Consider the following 22,106-nt stretch of genomic DNA (forward strand, 5'->3'; position numbering starts at 1 on the left):
CGGCGGCGCAGGGCTAGGAGGCTCCGGGCTGGGCGGCGCAGGGCTGGGCGGCTGAGGCGAGGGAGGCGCAGGCGACGGCGGTGCAGGGCTAGGAGGCTCCGGACTGGGCGGCGCGGGGCTGGGAGGCTCCGGCGAGGGAGGCGCAGGCGACGGCGGCGCAGGGCTGGGAGGCGCAGGGCTGGGCGGCTGGGGCGAGGGCGGCTCCGGCGAGGGCGGCTTGGCGAGGGGCGGCACGCCGCAAGCCTCAACTTGCGGGACGGTGCCCAGGGCGATGCTGGGGTTGAACAGGCTGCCCCAGGTCTGCGGTAGGCTGGCCTGCCAGTTCCACGTGGCCACGGTGCTCCAGTCGCCGGTGTTGAGGCGCTGGATGGAGGTGCCCTGAGGCGTGTTGTTGTTCTCAATCACGCCGGCGCCAACGTTGGTGCAGCTGTGGCCGGCCGCGGGGCCGTTCGCGGCGATGCTGTTGAAGCCCTGCGAGTTGGCGCCGTAGCAGATGAAGTCCGCCACCGACCAGCGCACGCCGTCCGTGCACTTGGTCAGCAGCGCAAAGCCGTCCCAGCCGCCGTTGCTGTTCTGCAGGTTGCCCTGCAGGTCAATCACCAGCGCCGTCCAGTCGAAGTTGGGCGTCTGCAGCCGCGTCTCGCTGATGACGGTGATCTGGGGTGACGTGAACGGGAACACGTTGCCGTGCAGGCTGCCGCTGGCGGTCTGCGGGTTGCCGTTGAACGTGTACTGCGCCAGCCACAGGTCTTGCCTCCAGTCGAAGCCGGCAGGCACAATGATCTCAATCCACTCCCGCTTGTCGCTGTTGCCGCCCTGGGGGTTCTGGTCATAGTGGAACTCAGAGATGAACAGCGACGGGCAATCGTCGCATGGCGGGGGCGGCGCGGGGCTGGGCGGGGCAGGTGAAGGAGGCTCCGGGCTGGGCGGCGCGGGGCTGGGCGGCCGCGGGCTGGGAGGCGCAGGTGACGGAGGGGCAGGTGAAGGCGGCGCAGGGCTTGGTGGACGGGGACTGGGAGGTGCAGGCGATGGAGGAGCTGGTGACGGCGGTGCAGGAGATGGCGGGGCTGGAACGGGCGGCGCCGGCGAGGGAGGCGCAGGCGACGGCGGCGCAGGGCTGGGAGGCGCAGGGCTGGGCGGCTGGGGCGAGGGCGGCTCCGGCGAGGGCGGCTTGGCGAGGGGCGGCACGCCGCAAGCCTCAACTTGCGGGATGGTGCCCAGGGCGATGCTGGGGTTGAACAGGCTGCCCCAGGTCTGCGGTAGGCTGGCCTGCCAGTTCCACGTGGCCACGGTGCTCCAGTCGCCGGTGTTGAGGCGCTGGATGGAGGTGCCCTGAGGCGTGTTGTTGTTCTCAATCACGCCGGCGCCAACGTTGGTGCAGCTGTGGCCGGCCGCGGGGCCGTTCGCGGCGATGCTGTTGAAGCCCTGCGAGTTGGCGCCGTAGCAGATGAAGTCCGCCACCGACCAGCGCACGCCGTCCGTGCACTTGGTCAGCAGCGCAAAGCCGTCCCAGCCGCCGTTGCTGTTCTGCAGGTTGCCCTGCAGGTCAATCACCAGCGCCGTCCAGTCGAAGTTGGGCGTCTGCAGCCGCGTCTCGCTGATGACGGTGATCTGGGGTGACGTGAACGGGAACACGTTGCCGTGCAGGCTGCCGCTGGCGGTCTGCGGGTTGCCGTTGAACGTGTACTGCGCCAGCCACAGGTCTTGCCTCCAGTCGAAGCCGGCAGGCACAATGATCTCAATCCACTCCCGCTTGTCGCTGTTGCCGCCCTGGGGGTTCTGGTCATAGTGGAACTCGGAGATGAACAGCGACGGGCAATCGTCGCATGGCGGGGGCGGCGCGGGGCTGGGCGGGGCAGGTGAAGGAGGCTCCGGGCTGGGCGGCGCGGGGCTGGGCGGCCGCGGGCTGGGAGGCGCAGGTGACGGAGGGGCAGGTGAAGGCGGCGCAGGGCTTGGTGGACGGGGACTGGGAGGTGCAGGCGATGGAGGAGCTGGTGACGGCGGTGCAGGAGATGGCGGGGCTGGAACGGGCGGCGCCGGCGAGGGAGGCGCAGGCGACGGCGGCGCAGGGCTGGGAGGCGCAGGCGACGGCGGTGCTGGGCTGGGCGGCTCCGGCGAGGGCGGCTTGGCGAGGGGCGGCACGCCGCAAGCCTCAACTTGCGGGATGGTGCCCAGGGCGATGCTGGGGTTGAACAGGCTGCCCCAGGTCTGCGGTAGGCTGGCCTGCCAGTTCCACGTGGCCACGGTGCTCCAGTCGCCGGTGTTGAGGCGCTGGATGGAGGTGCCCTGAGGCGTGTTGTTGTTCTCAATCACGCCGGCGCCAACGTTGGTGCAGCTGTGGCCGGCCGCGGGGCCGTTCGCGGCGATGCTGTTGAAGCCCTGCGAGTTGGCGCCGTAGCAGATGAAGTCCGCCACCGACCAGCGCACGCCGTCCGTGCACTTGGTCAGCAGCGCAAAGCCGTCCCAGCCGCCGTTGCTGTTCTGCAGGTTGCCCTGCAGGTCAATCACCAGCGCCGTCCAGTCGAAGTTGGGCGTCTGCAGCCGCGTCTCGCTGATGACGGTGATCTGGGGTGACGTGAACGGGAACACGTTGCCGTGCAGGCTGCCGCTGGCGGTCTGCGGGTTGCCGTTGAACGTGTACTGCGCCAGCCACAGGTCTTGCCTCCAGTCGAAGCCGGCAGGCACAATGATCTCAATCCACTCCCGCTTGTCGCTGTTGCCGCCCTGGGGGTTCTGGTCATAGTGGAACTCGGAGATGAACAGCGACGGGCAATCGTCGCATGGCGGGGGCGGCGCGGGGCTGGGCGGGGCAGGTGAAGGAGGCTCCGGGCTGGGCGGCGCGGGGCTGGGCGGCCGCGGGCTGGGAGGCGCAGGTGACGGAGGCTGCGCGACAGGCGCAGGGCTGGGCGGCGCGGGGCTGGGCGGACGCGGGCTGGGAGGGGAAGGCGACGGAGGCTGCGCGACAGGCGCAGGGCTGGGAGGCGCGGGGCTGGGCGGACGCGGGCTGGGAGGCGCAGGTGACGGAGGCTGCGCGACAGGCGCAGGGCTAGGCGGCGCGGGGCTGGGCGGACGCGGGCTGGGAGGGGAAGGCGATGGAGGCTGCGCACTGGGCGCAGGGCTGGGAGGCGCGGGGCTGGGCGGACGCGGGCTGGGAGGGGAAGGCGACGGAGGCCGCGCGCCAGGCGCAGGGCTGGGCGGCGCGGGGCTGGGAGGCAGCTGCGAAGCAGGCGCAGGGGATGGTGGCGACGGCGGGACGCCAGCACAGGCGGCGCACGTCAGGTAGAAGTCACCAAAGCCAAACCACGCGCCACCGCCGTTGTCGACCGAGTCGCAGGCTTCCGGGAACTGGTTGCTGCCCCTGGCCATGTAGCGCCACGACAGGAAGGCGGTGTCGGCCTGAAGGGATTGGCGGTTGGGGACATACAACAGAAGCTTCAGCATCATCAGGTGCGTGAGCCACAGGACAAGGCTGCAGACCGCCCACGCCATGCACGCAGCAGCCGGTCAAGCGCGAAGGCAGGTGGACGGACATACGGTAACATGGCAGCGAGGTATTGTCACGCTGCAAGCCACCGCAATCCCAGCAGCCGAGTACCTGTCTTACTGCAAACCCATCAGTACTCACCACCCAGCCCGGCCCGGCTCAGCCAGCCCCCGTACTCACGCCGACTTCGGTGTGCACAACCACGAAGATGCGCTTGGGGCTGCACACGTCCGTCGTCAGGTCCATGTCGGAGTACGGGATGGTGATGCTGAACGACATGGTGTTGGCCGGAACTGCATAGTGGGTGTAGTAGCTGCCCATGCCATTGGGGCGGTTGCATGCGCGAGACTGCGGATTTTCGCACATAGAGACAGGTAAAGGGAAAAGGGAGCGCAAAAGCATTACACGCGCGCTACGGAGCAACCCACAGCAGCTGGCCAGGACCAAACAATCAAGCGGATTCGCAGCTGTTCAACAGCCAACCAACATGCACAGGCAGCAGGCATGCACAGCGCGGTGCCACGATGGTGTCACATCATGCATGCACACAAATGAGACGGTAGGCTGCATCAATGCACTTACCCCGATGTCGGTCGTGAATGTGGTGTAGTTTGTGTACACCTTCCACAGCGCATCCGACACCTTCCACGGATCGCCACTGTAGGTAGACGGGTTGCGCGTCATCGTAATGGTGACAGAGCCGGCAGGCGAGTTGGGCGTCAGCGTGGCCGTGCCTGCCAGCGTGCCAGCGTTGCCGCCGTAGATGTTGCCAGAAATAGATGCAACGGCCTGCTGGTTGGAGTTGTACAGCACAGCGCTCGTGCAGCCGTTGCCAGGAGTCACAGGGGCAGGGCTGGGGGGCGCTGGGCTGGGCGGCGCAGGCGACGGAGGCTGCGCGACAGGCGCAGGGCTGGGAGGCGCGGGGCTGGGCGGACGCGGGCTGGGCGGCGCGGGGCTGGGCGGACGCGGGCTGGGAGGGGAAGGCGACGGAGGCTGCGCGACAGGCGCAGGGCTGGGCGGCGCAGGGCTGGGCGGACGCGGGCTGGGAGGGGAAGGCGACGGAGGCTGCGCGACAGGCGCAGGGCTAGGCGGCGCGGGGCTGGGCGGACGCGGGCTGGGAGGGGAAGGCGACGGAGGCTGCGCGACAGGCGCAGGGCTGGGCGGCGCGGGGCTGGGCGGACGCGGGCTGGGAGGGGAAGGCGACGGAGGCTGCGCGACAGGCGCAGGGCTGGGAGGCGCGGGGCTGGGCGGACGCGGGCTGGGAGGCGCAGGTGACGGAGGCTGCGCGACAGGCGCAGGGCTAGGCGGCGCGGGGCTGGGCGGACGCGGGCTGGGAGGGGAAGGCGATGGAGGCTGCGCACTGGGCGCAGGGCTGGGCGGCGCGGGGCTGGGCGGACGCGGGCTGGGAGGGGAAGGCGACGGAGGCCGCGCGCCAGGCGCAGGGCTGGGCGGCGCGGGGCTGGGAGGCAGCTGCGAAGCAGGCGCAGGGGATGGTGGCGACGGCGGGACGCCAGCGCAGGCGGCGCACGTCAGGTAGTAGTCACCAAAGCCAAACCACGCGCCACCGCCGTTGTCGACCGAGTCGCAGGCCTCCGGGAACTGGTTGCTGCCCCTGGCCATGTAGCGCCAGGACAGGAAGGCGGTGTCGGCCTGAAGGGATTGGCGGTTGGGGACAACAGAAGCTTCAGCATCATCAGGTGCGTGAGCCACAGGACAAGGCCGCAGACCGGCCACGCCATGCACGCAGCAGCCGGTCAAGCGCGAAGGCAGGTGGACGGACATACGGTAACATGGCAGCGAGGTATTGTCACGCTGCAAGCCACCGCAATCCCAGCAGCCGAGTACCTGTCGTACTGCAAACCCATCAGTACTCACCACCCAGCCCGGCCCGGCTCAGCCAGCCCCCGTACTCACGCCGACTTCGGTGTGCACAACCACGAAGATGCGCTTGGGGCTGCACACGTCCGTCGTCAGGTCCATGTCGGAGTACGGGATGGTGATGCTGAACGACATGGTGTTGGCCGGAACTGCATAGTGGGTGTAGTAGCTGCCCATGCCATTGGGGCGGTTGCATGCGCGAGACTGCGGATTTTTGCACATAGAGACAGGTAAAGGGAAAAGGGAGCGCAAAAGCATTACACGCGCGCTACGGAGCAACCCACAGTAGCTGGCCAGGACCAAACAATCAAGCGGATTCGCAGCTGTTCAACAGCCAACCAACATGCACAGGCAGCAGGCATGCACAGCGCGGTGCCACGATGGTGTCATATCATGCATGCACACAAATGAGACGGTAGGCCGCATCCATGCACTTACCCCGATGTCGGTCGTGAATGTGGTGTAGTTTGTGTACACCTTCCACAGCGCATCCGACACCTTCCACGGATCGCCACTGTAGGTAGACGGGTTGCGCGTCATCGTAATGGTGACAGAGCCGGCAGGCGAGTTGGGCGTCAGCGTGGCCGTGCCTGCCAGCGTGCCAGCGTTGCCGCCGTAGATGTTGCCAGAGATAGACGCAACGGCCTGCTGGTTGGAGTTGTACAGCACAGCGCTCGTGCAGCCGTTGCCAGGAATCACAGGGGCAGGGCTGGGGGGCGCTGGGCTGGGTGGCGCAGGCGACGGAGGCTGCGCGACAGGCGCAGGGCTGGGAGGCGCGGGGCTGGGCGGACGCGGGCTGGGCGGCGCGGGGCTGGGCGGACGCGGGCTGGGAGGGGAAGGCGACGGAGGCTGCGCGACAGGCGCAGGGCTGGGAGGCGCGGGGCTGGGCGGACGCGGGCTGGGAGGGGAAGGCGACGGAGGCTGCGCGACAGGCGCAGGGCTAGGCGGCGCGGGGCTGGGCGGACGCGGGCTGGGAGGGGAAGGCGATGGAGGCTGCGCGACAGGCGCAGGGCTAGGCGGCGCGGGGCTGGGCGGACGCGGGCTGGGAGGGGAAGGCGATGGAGGCTGCGCGACAGGCGCAGGGCTAGGCGGCGCGGGGCTGGGCGGACGCGGGCTGGGAGGGGAAGGCGATGGAGGCTGCGCGACAGGCGCAGGGCTAGGCGGCGCGGGGCTGGGCGGACGCGGGCTGGGAGGGGAAGGCGATGGAGGCTGCGCACTGGGCGCAGGGCTGGGAGGCGCGGGGCTGGGCGGACGCGGGCTGGGAGGGGAAGGCGACGGAGGCCGTGCGCCAGGCGCAGGGCTGGGCGGCGCGGGGCTGGGAGGCAGCTGCGAAGCAGGCGCAGGGGATGGTGGCGACGGCGGGACGCCAGCGCAGGCGGCGCACGTCAGGTAGAAGTCACCAAAGCCAAACCACGCGCCACCGCCGTTGTCGACCGAGTCGCAGGCCTCCGGGAACTGGTTGCTGCCCCTGGCCATGTAGCGCCAGGACAGGAAGGCGGTGTCGGCCTGAAGGGATTGGCGGTGGGGGACAACAGAAGCTTCAGCATCATCAGGTGCGTGAGCCACAGGACAAGGCCGCAGACCGGCCACGCCATGCACGCAGCAGCCGGTCAAGCGCGAAGGCAGGTGGACGGACATACGGTAACATGGCAGCGAGGTATTGTCACGCTGCAAGCCACCGCAATCCCAGCAGCCGAGTACCTGTCGTACTGCAAACCCATCAGTACTCACCACCCAGCCCGGCCCGGCTCAGCCAGCCCCCGTACTCACGCCGACTTCGGTGTGCACAACCACGAAAATGCGCTTGGGGCTGCACACGTCCGTCGTCAGGTCCATGTCGGAGTACGGGATGGTGATGCTGAACGACATGGTGTTGGCCGGAACTGCATAGTGGGTGTAGTAGCTGCCCATGCCATTGGGGCGGTTGCATGCGCGAGACTGCGGATTTTCGCACATAGAGACAGGTAAAGGGAAAAGGGAGCGCAAAAGCATTACACGCGCGCTACGGAGCAACCCACAGCAGCTGGCCAGGACCAAACAATCAAGCGGATTCGCAGCTGTTCAACAGCCAACCAACATGCACAGGCAGCAGGCATGCACAGCGCGGTGCCACGATGGTGTCATATCATGCATGCACACAAATGAGACGGTAGGCTGCATCCATGCACTTACCCCGATGTCGGTCGTGAATGTGGTGTAGTTTGTGTACACCTTCCACAGCGCATCCGACACCTTCCACGGATCGCCACTGTAGGTAGACGGGTTGCGCGTCATCGTAATGGTGACAGAGCCGGCAGGCGAGTTGGGCGTCAGCGTGGCCGTGCCTGCCAGCGTGCCAGCGTTGCCGCCGTAGATGTTGCCAGAGATAGACGCAACGGCCTGCTGGTTGGAGTTGTACAGCACAGCGCTCGTGCAGCCGTTGCCAGGAGTCACAGGGGCAGGGCTGGGGGGCGCTGGGCTGGGCGGCGCAGGCGACGGAGGCTGCGCGACAGGCGCAGGGCTGGGCGGCGCGGGGCTGGGCGGACGCGGGCTGGGCGGCGCGGGGCTGGGAGGCGCGGGGCTGGGCGGACGCGGGCTGGGTGGGGAAGGCGATGGAGGCTGCGCGACAGGCGCGGGGCTGGGAGGCGCGGGGCTGGGCGGACGCGGGCTGGGAGGGGAAGGCGACGGAGGCCGCGCGACAGGCGCAGGGCTAGGCGGCGCAGGGCTGGGCGGACGCGGGCTGGGAGGGGAAGGCGATGGAGGCTGCGCGACAGGCGCAGGGCTGGGAGGCGCGGGGCTGGGCGGACGCGGGCTGGGAGGGGAAGGCGACGGAGGCCGTGCGCCAGGCGCAGGGCTGGGCGGCGCGGGGCTGGGAGGCAGCTGCGAAGCAGGCGCAGGGGATGGTGGCGACGGCGGGACGCCAGCGCAGGCGGCGCACGTCAGGTAGAAGTCACCAAAGCCAAACCACGCGCCACCGCCGTTGTCGACCGAGTCACAGGCTTCCGGGAACTGGTTGATGTCCTTGGTCATGTAGCGCCAGGACAGGAAGGCGGTCTCCCCCTGCGTGCGTCAAGTACAGAAGTGTTTGATGGATTAATTTCTGCGCCCTAACAAGGGAAACATATATAGCGTTTGGATTATGCTTTGCGCCGACTTACACTGACGCCGGTGTGGACGACGATGAAGAAGCGCTTAGGAGCACAGTCATTCGTCCCTAGGCCCATGTTGGCGTAGGGAATGGTGATGCTGAAGGAGTTGGTGTTGGCAGCGATGGCAGTGTGGTTATAGTCGCTTCCCATGCCGTTGGGTCGGTTGCAACCACGAGCCTGTCATGTTGGAGTAGGGTAAATGAGCAGGGCTTTGCAAGAGTGATATTGAACCCTAGCGAACCCAGGCCACCAACTTGGACGTGCCCTGCACATGTGCAAAGCCGGCGCTCATCAAGGCGGCGCTCACCCCGATGTCGGCCTTGAAAGTGGTGATGTTTGTGTATAGCTCCCACAGTGCATCACTCGTCGACCAGCTCTGTCCCGGATATATGCTCGCGTTGCGGACCAGCGTGATTGTCAGGGCTGTCGAACTCAGCGTATTCGGGTACAAGAACGACGTGCCAACGGGCTGTGCGTCAGCGCCCGCGTACACAGGGCCGGTGATGGATGTCACGGCCTGCTGGTTGGAGTTGTACAGCACAGCGCTCGTGCAGGTGCCGCCGCCAGGAGTCACAGGGGCAGGGCTGGGGGGCGCTGGGCTGGGCGGCGCAGGCGACGGAGGCTGGGGTGAAGGCGGGCTATCTGCAACCCTCAACAAGGAGCGCCGAGAACGGGATGCCGGTTGAGAGCTGACATCTCCGAAGCTCCACGGCCGTTGGATACGGAGTGTCCACGCGCACTCGCCCGGCACGGGGCCAGAGCGCCCACAGCCGGCCTTGTTAGGGCCGCACGTACCGGAGGCGGCGCCTTGCACACTGACCGGCATGCGGCCTGCTTCTGCGATGATGGGCCGTTTGGCAACAAGGGAAGTCAAGGTGCAGCGAATGTGTAGGCGTGCACTCCTCCACGATCCTAGCTAGGCATCAAGCTAATCGCGACCAGTTATCTCTACTGCATCTACCTTCATTGCAGCCAGCAGAGTTGCCACGAACGCCAAAGATAACCTCAGTCTCAGCAGCGTCGGACGCCCACCGCGCCCACTGGCAATACGCGCCTGTGATGCATTCATGGAAGCGTGGCAACGTGGTGATTGAGGACACATGGGTGGTGTGCGCTTTTGCCGTAAGGTGTGCGCGGGGTTGCCTTTGCACCTCAGGCATCCCCAAGCGTCTCATGATGATCCCTGGCGAGGGATGTACCCTCAAACTGCGTGCAAGACCGCATGCAGCTCACCACCTTCGCCTTCCGTCCACGACGTGCGCAGGCCCGTGCTGCCCGCAGCCGCCAGCATCCCTGGTGCCGAGTACCACCGAGTCAGGCGGTCCGCGGCGCAGACGTGGCGCACGGCCTCGAAGGCCCCTCGGCACGCATGGCCGTCATCGTGCCAGCTCAGGCAGACCTTGCAGTACAGGGCCTCCTGCCCGCCTTCGTGACTAGTTGCGCAGCTGGACTCATGTGTCGTGAGCCGCATGCACCTGCACGGTACATTACATGCAGCGGCAGCGGTGGTTAAGGTGGTTCACACACGCCCGAAGGAAGCGCCTGCGGCGTTCAGCCTGAGAGGCGAAACGAGCGCGACCCTGACCACACCCTCACGGCAGTTGGCCACCGCGGTCCAACTGGCGCCTAACTTGCCTTGAAGCACCAGTCCAGCCATCGACGTCCAACGCGCCAGGTGCACCTGTTCGCGGAGCGAGCCCAAGGCAGGAGTTCGCGTCCGCGTTAATGAACTGGTGAGATGAGGCGAACGGAAGTGAATGACAAGTTACTTCCTACAATGATCACTCTTAGCAGTGTCGATGCTTCTAACATGGTCGCAACACACGGACTTGGGGCCGGGCCTTTACTTCACATGCGGAACCAGCGTTATTTCCGCCTCGCCCAGTAAAGCCCGTTGTTAAAGATGTAACACGGCTAGATATCTGTGCGCTGGTGTGCTGGCACCTAACTAACGCTCGCACGCACAAGTGAGGGCCGCATTTCGATTGGCCAAAGACGTGGCGACGTGGCGGCACACATGGCTGAACAAATCCCATCGCGTACCTTGAGAGCTTGCTTGTAGCGAGAAAGCCGACTGAGTTGAGTATGCTAGGGACACAAAGAATACGAGGAGCGGGGCGCAGGGCAAGGCGCCCCGCCTTGAGGACACCATCAACAGCTTCTGTTGCGGCACAATGTCTTGCTTTCAGGAGAACACCAACAAGCTGGGTCATGCCGACACTAGAATGGCGGGAATGCGAAAGTGCCGCCGAGTCCCAAGAACGCTTCAATGTTGCGGCTTTGGATAGCACATGTCGTTGTCATGTCAGCAAAACAAACGCGGCATCCTGTGCGCTGGTATATGGCTCAGGCGCGCCTGACGAATGCGTCGCGCTGCCACGGAGGTAGGGGCTTGCGCACTGCAAGTGCCTACTGTGGGCTCCCTTGAGTATATGCTATTGTTCTGCCACGGCGCAGCACTGGGCTTTGATCACTGTCGCTGAGTCCGTCGTAGTCCTCCCATCCGCGCTCGTCGGCAGGGGTCTTGCTCGAATCCCGGACGACAGCAGGTTCGTAGTATATGATAGAATACGGCCAAACCTGAATGGTCGAAGGGTACTGCAGCGACGGAGAGGCCGGCCCGGCGAGGGTGGCAACGACCGAGCCCTCCAGATTCTTGCCGCCAAAAAAGTCATTGGTGGCACTCAAGAAAAGATACTCATACTTTTAAACTGCTCCTGACGAGCGGGCATCTGAATGACCTGACCTTGCCCCTCGACCGCTCCGCGCCAGTCGAGGGTGTCAGCCCCGGAACGGTTGAAGAAAGGGCTCAGCCCCGGCAGCGTCATGGAGATGCGACCACAACATGTCAAGATTGCATTGGTTACGGCGGGTGCGCGATCCTCCCCTACTATCCACTTGTTGGCATGGTGCGGTCCGCTAGGCACACCACGAGGTGCTTGAGGAAGTTTAAGCAGACGGGCAGCTGGGACGACGGCCGGCGTTAGCTGTCCGGGGGGAGGGAGGGAGCATCTCAGGTTCATCTTCGTCATGGCGGTGCGGCGGCTGTGCTGTGGTTTGGCTGCTTAAACAAGTGGGACATTTGTTTGGCTCGTGGTACGGTGGTATGGTGGGCTGTGCCGCCTGCTTAAAGCAGCCCCAGCTATGTCCCGGAGGTGAGGCAGTTTCGGATCCTTCGGCCTTGCGCGGTAGACGTTGGTGTGGGCTCAGCCCAGTTTTCTCATTGTTTTCTCTGTTGCCTTCTACCGCACGTGAGGGGGCGTTACAGGGGTGCGGCCTGCATTACAGCTCGTTAGGTGTAAGGATTTCACAAGCGCGCGGCAGAGAGCAGGACAGCACCACAGTCCTACAGGGTCTGTGCGCATATGCAAACGGTTGACCATCGGGCCGCTGTTTGCCGGCGCAACAGCGCGGCTTCAAGACTTCTGCTGGGCACGGGCACTAGCTTACTAGCAGCAATGGTGGTGACCAGCTGTGACCAGCCACGAGCTTGTCAGTTGGATGGCGTGGAGCTCCAGCTGTTGCCGCCGTAGTGCGGCTGGGCTCGACTATCTAGCCATGGTTGCGGGGTCAGGTTAGTCAACCACAATTGCCGGAACCGGGGGGACAAGAAAGGTGGTTTTCCCTCGCAAGGAAAAAGTGGGCTGAGCCCACGCCACGTCTCCAATCTGAGGGCCGTGGGGGAAAGGCTGTTCTGGCAGGCCATCGCCGACAGCCGCTCTCTTCTGAGAGTGGTTACAAAAGGGGAAAGCGCAGCACAACCGGCACGCAACCTGCAACGTTGTCCAGGTTGTACGGTACGCGTGCATGGCTCAGCTCAGCTGTGACACTGGTGAGCCGGATCCCCTGTTGTCGCAACAACTGCGTACAGCCATACAGCAGCACAGGCAGCGGGACCTTGCTTGAGCGGGACCACCAGGTCCCCCCTCCCCTGCCAAGTGTATGTATCGTATGAGGCAGAAGGTTACACGGCGCACCCCCCGGATGAAGCCGGGGTGGGATATGTAGGATCGCCAGGCGTGGGGCACGTACGAGGCCAAGAATCCCTGGGCATAGATAGTGACGGTCCGAGGCACTGCTCTTAGTTGCACCGAAGGCAACGGTGATCGCGGCCCATGGATGACTGGGCCTGCGGCCCTGCACCACGCCCCCCCCAGACCGCTGCAGCTGCAGCGACTTTGACATTGTCTTGGCTGCTGCTGCTGCTTATGCAATTTGTTCTTATTAGCGAATAGCGATACTGGCTGCGACGGCCGCGGCGTCAGGTACAGCGGTGGAGGCGGCAACGGCTACGCCTGCTACTGCTGCTGCTGCTGCTGCTGCTGCTGCTGCTGCTGCTGCTGCTGCTGCTGCTGCTGCTGCTGCTGCTGCTGTTGCATGTGCGGGTGCGACGGAGGCCACCAGCGATGGAAGTGCCGGTGGGAGAAGAAGGTGCGGGGGCAGAACTTTGGGCAGAGGCAGCTCAAGGCAGCTGCAGCATTTGGCAGCGGCGGCGGTGGCAGGGGCATTGTGTTGGCAGCGGCAGGATGCCTGCAGGCGTCACCGCTCTCGGAGACCAGGTGGCGCCGGCGGAACAGCGAGCGCGACAGCAACCCGTGCTCAGCCTCGTCCGCTCGTCACCACCGCCCAAACCCCCAGGCACTCCGCAACGTCGGCCATTCTCAAACAGTCTAACACCTGCTGCCCTGATGTTTATTGGGGGGAAGTCCCAATGCGGAGGGCCCCCCGCACTCTGGGTCGGGGTCGCTTCGTGAGGACTTCAGGCGCGGGCGTAAGCGCGCAGGTGGGAGGGTCGCCGCCCCAACATTCCAGCAGGAATGCCTTCCAGCAGTACGCACCACGGCAAGGAATGTCTTACAGTACGCACCAAAGGCTGTTGGATGACATCCTCTCACACCTGCTGCCCTGGAGTTCTTGGGGGGGAGGTCTCGATGCGGAGGGGCCCCCGCACTTTGGAGTTGTCCATGCCTTGACGTCGCAAATTGCTTGGGGTCTGGTAATACGCTGCGACCTACGGGACTACGCCAAGCTACCCCTTACCCTGTCCCACAGATTCAGCAGGAATGCCTTAGATATGCCTTAGCACTCGTGTCCTTCCGGGGCGCCGCACCGTGATGCCCCCCAGCGTGGCCCCCAAGATGACGGCGCCCCACACCGCCGCGCAGCCCAGCAGCTTGGTGCCTACGAAACTTCTGTGTCTGCCGCCCAGGCGCCCACACATCATTCTGTGTCTGTCTCTGCCGCCAACGCAAGCAACTTCCCGCGCCTGCCATCTGTGTGCCTGCCGCGGCGGCAACGGTCTGGGAAGACACAGAAAGTTGCGTGGGCACAGGCACAGGCACAGGCCAGACGCGCATTCCTCACGCTGGGGGCGCCCGGCCAGGCCACAGACGCGCATTCCTCACGCTGGGGGCGCCCGGCCAGGCCACAGACCTTGCTTGCAATGGCACGCTATACTCCTAGCCGAGCTGCGTCGGCCACGATGGTTGTCGCACTCGCAAGTGTTACCTTTTACAGGGGGGGGGCGCGCCAGGACGGTAAGGTGACGCCTGGTGACGCCCCAACGATCGTGCCCAACGATGGAGGGTTGCAGCCTGGGGCATGGTGTTTTGCGACCTTTCAGCTGGCCCTTAACCTGCATTAATTGTTTGTTGCTGCCATCCACCCTTGCTACTGTATCGTGTGCGTACCATAAACCTCTAGCGCAATCTGCAAACAACGAGTTTGCCATTTGCCCGGACAAGTATGCCAGTGTAACGAGACAGCACGGCATGAGGCTAGCGCTAAAGCTTCTCGCGGGGGCGCTGCTCGTGGCAGTGTTGTCGAGGAGCTGCAACGCAAACAGCGAGGCTCGAGGATGGTCGCAGCTATCCGAAGTAAAGGCTGCGATGTATGAGGATATGAAGTACACGCGAGCATGTGTCAAGCTGCTGAACAACTCTGGGCCACAAGGCTGTGAAGGTATGACACTCCATGCGCCCTTCGACCTACTGGCTGTGACCGGCGAGGCCCTTTCGTAACATGCTTACGCAGCGGCTGATATGAAGCTTATCACGGGGCCTCTGGTCCACTACTCGGACCTGACGCATTTAGCGGGTACGCGAGGGGGGAAAGGAGCACGGCGGGGTGGGCTGCGGCACAGTGTCTTGCTTCCTACGACGAGGCTCCTGGGCTAACTTAAAGAGCGCTCTATGCTGAAGGGTCCACGCTCGTGCGCAAGGTGCACATGGGTGTGGTGTGGCCCTGCACCGCCCCTGCGTGCTGCTGTGGCTGTTGGTCACTGCTGCATCACCTACGCCTTGCGTGCAGGCCAAAAGGTCGTGCTGGTCCCGGCGGAGGACGCTAGCAAGCTGTTCACGCAGTTCCTCAGGGACAGCAGCCTCCGTAAGGACGTAATCGGTATCCTCGTGGACCCAACGACTGGTGAGTTGGGTTAGTATGGGTACGGAGGATGTACATAGGGCTGCCTAGATGCCAACGCCGTATTTCCTAGACCCCAGGATCCTCTGCAGGCAGATCTGCCAGGTTCCTTGTCTGCGGGCACTTCCGGCAGGAAAGTGCTACCGAGCAGTTGGATTGGCGATATGCCATAGCGTAGACGTCAGGATACGCTAAAGCAATCTTGCCTGGAATGGAGTTTTGTCTGCCTGCCAACGGCCCCGCGCGGCCTCTCCCCACCCCCACCCCCCCAGGCCGGCCACCGGGGGATTCAGCTGCTCCGCCATTCCCCGGCGCGGAATTTGCACCGTACAGCGCTCGCGACTACGTATGGAACCCATACGGGGCGGGGCTGACACAGCAGTGGTTTGGCATTCCTATTTACATGCTCACGGAGACCCTGGCCAACGAGACGGGTTGGCGGGCAGACTACAACGCGCAGAATGACCTAAAGGTGGGCTAGCGACGGAAGCGGGGAGGGTGGTGTTGCGGCGTGCAGCAGACGATGCAGCTATCTGTGCAACGGAACCGGAGACGTGCACAGCAAGGCCGGAGGGCAGTAGCACTTTGCCCAGCGTGACGGCTGCGGCGTACCTGATAAAATGTGTACTTTTGTGGTCGTCCGCACACACCAGCGCCCTCTGCTCCCGATGACCAGCGCTCTTCTCCTCCAATTTGACTCGCTGTTGCAGGGTGGCAAGCACGTGGCCCGCATGCAGCTGCCCATGCAGGCCGTGGGCAACTCCTCGCAGTGCATAAGCGATCAGCACTGCCTGCCGGTGAGCTGGTCACACCGCCGAGGGGACTGACGCACTGGCGCACTACTGGCGCACTGCCCGTATGGGTGCTCTGTGCTGCTCTTTCACGCATGCATGCTTGTAGCTCACGTTTTGTGCTGCGTGGTGCCTTCATTCCCACCACCGCGAAAAGTGCTGCTCCGTAACTGTGGCACGTGCGCCTCACCAGTTGCTCCGTTCTCGCGCTGCTGCTGTTGCTGCTGCCTCGGTCTGCAGGTTGGCGGCTACGGTGTCTGGAGCGCTGTGCCGGTGCTGCCGGACCCGCTGTACGTCAACGTTTCGGCGCGGCCCATCACGTTGGTCACGGCGTCCATGGACAGCAACTCGCTGTTCCACGATCTCACCAAGGTGCGGGTAGCCGGATGCACGCTGCAGGGGCAACCTACGGGGCAGGGGCGCTCTGGAGGGCGAGGTGGTGGAAACTGGGAAGGGTGCAGAGGAAGGTGGAGGGTAAGGGCGGCGAAGGGCGATGGGCCGTGGGGGAAAAGGTGCTGGGGGAGCTGGGTGTCACAAGGAGCGACAGCGAGCATCGCGGATGGGGAAAGTGCGTTCGATGACTGAGGGGCGCATGCGGGCATGCTGTGATGCCGGCTCGCTGCGCGCGCGCAACACGCTTGACGCCGGCACACACACTGCGTCCCCTTGTGCTTTATTGACACCGCATGCCGTAGGGCGCAAACACGGCCATGTCGGGCCTGATTGCGGGCCTGGTGGCGATGTCGCTGCTGGTGCGCGCCAACCACACCGCCACCTACGCCCGCCAACTGGCCTTCGCCGCCCTGCCGGGTGCGTGGATGTAGGCCTGGGAGCCTGGGATCTTGGGTCGGCAGGGGGCAGCTGCAGAGGGCGGTCGTGCCTCGGCGCCGGGGACGCTTGGCAACGCGGCGCTGCTCGGTTGGACACCGCGGCCACTGTGCAGCTGTGCGGTGTTGTGGCGTGCCACCCGCAGGAGAGGCGTTTGGCTACATGGGCAGCAAGCGGCTGCTGTACGAGATGCAGCTCAACTCCACCTTCGTGCGCGGCCTGAGCCTAGACCTGATCGACCAGGTGGGCACCACGTGGCAATGGAGGCACGGGGGCACCCTGCAGGAGTGGCAACACACAGACAGTGCGTGGCGCGACACTTTCGCGCTGATACTGCCGCAACCTAATAGCAGAGCCGCTGTATAAGTGCTTGAGCATGTGCCCCCGCTTGGCACAGCTAGAAACAGTGCGTAACGCCCCATGCTGCCTGCCAGGTGATCGACGTTAACCAGGTGGGCGCGGCCTTCAACGCCAGCACCAACACCTCCAGCTTCTACCTGCACACCCAGCTGGCGGGCGGCTTTGGCGACGCCTCAAAGCTGGTGGGCGCGGCGCAGTCCGCCGCCACCGCTGAAGAACCCCTGGTGCGTGGGCTGGCCGGTGCCGCTCCCGGCAGCCCCGGGCGCGGGCATGCACGAGCGCAGTTGCGGGATGGCCTCGCTTGGTGCGCCGCGCTTGCAACAAGCGGCCAAAACGGGCACGCTGCCGCCCCAACCCCCGCGGTTTTCAGGTCCAAGCCGCGGCGGCCTCGCCCTCCAACCCGGGCATCCCGCCCTCGCCTCTCATGAGCTTCCTGCGCGTCAAGCCCGGGACGGCGGGCATGGTGCTGGCGGACTTCGACTCGCGCTTCAACTCGCCTTACTACCAGTCCGAGTACGATGACGGCTTCAACATTACGGTGCAGGTGCGGGTCGGACTGGCCACTGGGCGCCTCGTCAGCGCGTGTATGTGTTGGCGTGCACCGGCCGCCGTCCCCTTACAAGCGGGTGCCTCGCGATGACGTGAAGCAAGCAGGCCGCCCGCGCTGTAACTAAAGCCGTCACCTGTGCCACCGCGGTACCACACTGCGCGATGCATTGTGCAGGCTTGGAGGACCGCAGTGGCGTCTGTGCTTGCATCACCTGCTAGCATGCACAAGCGCCACTTCTTTCCGGCCTGCAAAATTCATCCTCGTTGTGTCGTCACCCATCCTCTTGAGTGTGCCGCGGCTTGCAAGCAAACGCGCGCCGGTGCGCCCCCACGCACCCTGTTGCCTCCACGTCCACAGGCGCTGGTGGACGCGTCGGTGCTCCTTGCGCGCACGCTGCACAGCCTGGCAGGCAGCCCCGAGACCCCCGCCCTGGAGGTGAACCGCACCGCCACCCGCTTCCTGGTGGCGGAGCTGGCGGTGTGCCTCATCCTGGAGGACCCCGGCATGCGCTGCCCACTGGCATCGCTGCTCATGAGCCCAGGTGCGGCGGCACCGTGGGCGAGGTATGGGGCCGCACACACGATGGCGCCCTGGGCACTAGCCATTGTGGTGTCTCGGGCTGTGGCGTGGGGTTATGGATGCAGCTGACTGTGGCAGGGACCCCTCTTCCAACGCAGACGTGGACGTGTACTATGACGGCTCCACCTCGGCCGCGGTCAAGGGCTACCCCGGTGTGCTGCGCTGGGTGGATGTCGACCCGCGTGCGTCCAGGTGAGGGCTTGTGGGCGTGGCGGCCTCGACTGGGCGACGGGTGTGGGTGTGCGTGCACGGGTACCCAGGGCGTAACTCTACAGGCGCCAGATTGCGCGCGTGATTTCTAGTTCACGCCTTTGGCGTTGCGACGCCTTATAGACTTTGACCTCATGCAACAACCGCTGGCGGCCACAACAGAAACGACAGGAATCTTCAAACAAAACAACGGAACCCTGGCCGAACCCGCCCGAAACCCGCCTTCGCTGCCACCCGCAGGAGCAAGCCCAACCTGGCGCGCTTTGTATACAACTACCTGGGCAACCTGACGGCGGCGCCGCTGCCGGCGGACCGCTCCAACAGCTCCTGGGAGGGCGCGCCCTGCGACACCACCGTCAACATCTGCCCCGCGCCCCTGGCCTGCATCGGCTGGCGCTACGGCACCAAGGACCCCGCGGGCATGGGCCGCTGCCGCAACACCACCACCCTGTACTTTCCTGCCTACAGCACGCGGTGAGGAGCGTGGGGCGGGAGGCATTGGATGGGCTGGGATTTCGGGGCGTTGTGGTAGAGTCTGGGGCACAGTCAGGGCGTGTGGCAGGCGCCCGGCGGCCCGTCTAGTCTGCGCCTGGTGGCGCATTACCATGCATGACAGTGATGCGGCCTCGCTATGCTATGTGCGGGGGCATGCTGTTTTGCAGGCTTTGGTATGGCAACCGCCAGGGCTCGTGGCGCTGGTGGGTGGACGACGCCGCGGCGGTGTGGGAGCGCAACTACTCCTGGCCCACCGACCCCATGTGGACCGAGTCGGACTGGCCCGCCCGCACCCCCACCCTGACCATCTTCCAAGAGGAGGCAGAGGCGGTACGTTTTTGGGAGGGGGATGAGGGGCGAGGGGGAGAGGAGCCACTTACATCCTCTGGCGCCGTTAGGCGTCGTTGGCCATTTTGGCGCGCTTCCCTCGCGGCGGTTGGTCGGTGGCCGAGCGCGGCGTGAACTGGGTAACTCGACAGCGCACTGCCGCACCACTCGCGAGCCGAACACCGCAGTCGACTCTACCTCTGCTTTATAACCTGTCGAGCTACTTCCGCATTGTCTTTACACCCTGCGAGAGACGTCCGGCGAGTAGCGCCGATTTGCATTTCTCGCGAAGTGACGCTCGTAACGTGTGTCGCGCGGGAAGGAAAAAATCACAACAAAGCATTCACATTAAGCGTGGTATCTGCTGGACGAATTGTTCGCTTGGGATCAGAGGTCGGCATGGGCCTCGGGTCCTTCGGGGCCCCCCGATATACCCGCAACCGAAATCGAAAATAGCCAACCGCTGCTGGTCCTTACACTACCGAAATCACTCCAGACGGCTCCAGAAACCACGATGGGGCCCCCAAAACCGGCCCAAAACATGATTGACTGGCTCTTGGTTTACCGGAAATGCCCCCAAAACCCCTTGAAAATGTCGCAATTTGAAGTGCAATCTGAAAATTTTCTATGGGGCTGCCGCCCCCGGGCCGGCTTGCGCGGAACAGAAGGGGATTGCGAGGATTTGTGGCTGCCTGCATGGCGGTATGGCGGGAGGAGCGTCCTATGGGAGCAAGCCTACTAGAGCTAGAGTAGGCCGACGGCGCTGCAGGCGGCACGCCCCTGGGGTCCAGAGCAGGGTGTTCGTTTTCCACGTCACTGGCTCGTGAACTGCGTCAGCAGGTCCCTCTTGTAACCAATGCAATCTGCCTGCCACAGAGCAGCTGTCCGGCATGTGCTGTTGGACACGTAAGACGAATGCAAAAGCCTTGCACACAAAAAAACCCTTGTAAAATGCTGCAATTTGAGGACCGATATGCGAAATTTTCTCCGGGGGCTCCCGCCCCCGGACCCCCGGCTGGGGGGACACCCCCCAGACCCCCGGTTGGGGTTTACCGAAATCGGTCTGGGACCCGCAGCAGAAAAAACGCGTTTGCCGACCTCTGCTTGGGATGAAAGGACCTAGTTCAAGTTTGCGCCCCGCGCGCTCACCCTTGTCTTGCGCTCTTGCACTTATTGGCAATACCTTGTCGCTTTGGTCGCAACGACGCCTCATCTATCAGGACTACAACCTACCTTGCCCCTACCCCTGCCGGTCGGCTGCCTGCAGACACAAATCTTGGTGCTGGTCGTCGGCCTTGTTATTACCTTCGCGACGGGGCTCGTGAGCTGGTTGGGTGTGCGAGCTTTCGAAAAGCACATTAAGAGCCATTGATGACTCCGCGCGGCGGTGCAGTACCTACCGACCGGGCGAATCAGACATGACGCGCGTCTCAAGCTCGGGCTCTCCAACAGACCAAAGGTTGCAGGTACATTTGGCGCGGCTGGCGTGGATAAAGGATACAAAGTGCCGACTGCCGGCGGTTACCAAGCAAGGTTGCGCCTGGCGAGGCGGCAATCGACACGTGTCTGGAGCCGTCTGGTGCCTGTGGCAGATGAGGTGATAGCTAGTGCCAGCTTGCAATGATGCCATTTGCTGCGAGCGTGAGTGTTGGGCGTGGACATTTGTGGTCAGTTGCCAGTGGCGCCCAGACAGGGGAGGGGCAGGGAAGGGGAGGGTTGGCGCAGTTGGCGCCCAGCAGGCGTGGTGCAACTCAACCCCTTCGCTTTGAGGCCAGCGCCGACTGACAGTGCCAACACTTGGCATGTGACGCTGCTGATTGACCCCTGTTGTGCACGGACATGACTTTTATGGAAGCGAAGGGTAGCAGAATGGGTGGTGGCTGGTAGCGGTCTATAGACTATAGTACGGTACCTGGGCTTGATGCTCAGTGACGCGTGCGATGCGGTCCATCACTAATGCTATCCTGAAAGGGTCAGCTACATGGGCCAAGCTATAGGTGTTGTTTGCTTGTGTTGCGTTTTTCAAGCACGTCGATAACAGGTGGTGTGTGCCCCCCACTGTGGCCACTGAGGGGTGCTGCGGCCAGGGAACGAAGCCACCCCTGCATTGTACTGTTCAGACCTTGGTTCCGGCGTACGAGAGGAGACGAGGCAGCCCGATAACTGTGACATGTGCCACTACCGTACTAGGTAACAGCTCACTTTGCTCAGATTCAATCACTCCTCTGATTCAAATTCAGCTGCACCATGGTCACAGAAGCCATGCAGAAAGTTTGGGGGTTCCTAGAGCAGGAGGGCTACCTCGAGGCTTACCGCCAGTTTTACAGCTGCCCCAATATGAGCTAGGTGACGACTCCCAGACAGACGTTCAGATCTGCCTGTTTGCGCTGCGGTCGCTGCTGAGCGACCCAGCGCACTTTTGCGACCTCGGCTGCAGCGTCGAGCTGCTGCGGCCGCGAACGCTTTGCCAGCGGCTACAGGCGGCCGTCCGCGCCGATGCGTGGACGCGGCTCCACTTGCGGCGCCATACGGGCCGCTTCAAGCTCAGCAGCACGCACCAGCTGACCCATCAGGCGAACGCGACCGTAACGGCCCTGCTGGAGAAGGGGCGTCCGGTGGGTCGCGCGCCGCTGACGCGTGCGCAGGTCGTGACCTACCTGCTCGGCACCAACACCGACGGCTGCCACCCTCCCCACGGCGATGGGCACATGATCGGCATGGCGGGGTACGAGGCCCGAGCGGTGCTCAAGTCTAGCGTACATGCATGCATAATAGCGCAGAGAATCAGGCAGGCACGCGCACAGCAGAAAGTTTCGTGGCACAAGCACAGAAAGTGTTCACTCATGGCCGCAACGGCTTCCAGGCACCGTGTTAGGAGTGAACTCGTGTAATTTCAAGATGGGCCCGCACGTCTGCTATCTGCGACACATCAGATTAAAGTAACGGTAGGTAGAGAGATACAGCTGGTTACAGCGGCAAGTAAATGTGCAGTAGTAAGTAGTGGTTGTGGAGCTGTGGGGACTGGGGACAAGGAGGAGCTGCTGGCTGGGTGACGC

The 22,106-nt window shown here is 64.4% G+C and overlaps 2 protein-coding genes across 2 annotated transcripts; one reads left to right on the plus strand and one right to left on the minus strand.

Annotated features, from left to right (window-relative positions):
• CHLRE_06g294350v5 (uncharacterized protein) lies at positions 1–11,190 on the minus strand. The gene is made up of 13 exons (XM_043063478.1): positions 10,534–11,190; positions 9,724–9,965; positions 9,452–9,544; positions 8,798–9,132; positions 8,500–8,667; positions 7,535–8,401; positions 7,133–7,300; positions 5,801–6,868; positions 5,399–5,566; positions 4,067–5,134; positions 3,665–3,832; positions 105–3,396; positions 1–51 (listed from the first exon to the last, which is right to left on the minus strand). Exons 2-13 carry the CDS (start codon positions 9,959–9,961, stop codon positions 14–16), a joined length of 7,671 nt encoding a protein of 2,556 aa, XP_042924184.1. The 5' UTR covers positions 9,962–9,965; positions 10,534–11,190; the 3' UTR covers positions 1–13.
• A 2,946-nt stretch (positions 11,191–14,136) lies between these two features.
• CHLRE_06g294400v5 (uncharacterized protein) lies at positions 14,137–21,268 on the plus strand. The gene is made up of 15 exons (XM_043063479.1): positions 14,137–14,451; positions 14,524–14,586; positions 14,800–14,913; positions 15,183–15,382; positions 15,621–15,707; positions 15,942–16,073; positions 16,397–16,511; positions 16,675–16,772; positions 16,964–17,113; positions 17,260–17,433; positions 17,797–17,980; positions 18,117–18,210; positions 18,469–18,702; positions 18,891–19,053; positions 20,318–21,268. The coding sequence occupies exons 1-15, from the start codon at positions 14,379–14,381 to the stop codon at positions 20,420–20,422; spliced, it is 1,986 nt and encodes a 661-aa protein (XP_042924185.1). The 5' UTR covers positions 14,137–14,378; the 3' UTR covers positions 20,423–21,268.
• Positions 21,269–22,106: the final 838 nt, after the last annotated feature.

Source organism: Chlamydomonas reinhardtii, chromosome 6 (genome assembly GCF_000002595.2).
Source record: "Chlamydomonas reinhardtii strain CC-503 cw92 mt+ chromosome 6, whole genome shotgun sequence".
NCBI lineage: Eukaryota > Viridiplantae > Chlorophyta > Chlorophyceae > Chlamydomonadales > Chlamydomonadaceae > Chlamydomonas > Chlamydomonas reinhardtii.

What these genes read in the sequence shown, in the direction of transcription:
- CHLRE_06g294400v5 (XM_043063479.1), top strand. Translation starts at nt 14,379, where the DNA reads ATGTATGAGGATATGAAGTACACGCGAGCATGTGTCAAGCTGCTGAAC. An exon ending in GCCTAGACCTGATCGACCAG is followed by an intron (nt 16,773 to 16,963) that starts GTGGGCACCACG and finishes GCTGCCTGCCAG; the next exon opens with GTGATCGACGTTAACCAGGT. An exon ending in TTTCCTGCCTACAGCACGCG is followed by an intron (nt 18,703 to 18,890) that starts GTGAGGAGCGTG and finishes GCTGTTTTGCAG; the next exon opens with GCTTTGGTATGGCAACCGCC.
- CHLRE_06g294350v5 (XM_043063478.1), bottom strand. Translation starts at nt 9,961, where the DNA reads ATGCGGCTCACGACACATGAGTCCAGCTGCGCAACTAGTCACGAAGGC. An exon ending in CTCTGCTGGCTGCAATGAAG is followed by an intron (nt 9,133 to 9,451) that starts GTAGATGCAGTA and finishes TGAGGGTTGCAG; the next exon opens with ATAGCCCGCCTTCACCCCAG. An exon ending in TCGTCCACACCGGCGTCAGT is followed by an intron (nt 8,402 to 8,499) that starts GTAAGTCGGCGC and finishes TGACGCACGCAG; the next exon opens with GGGGAGACCGCCTTCCTGTC.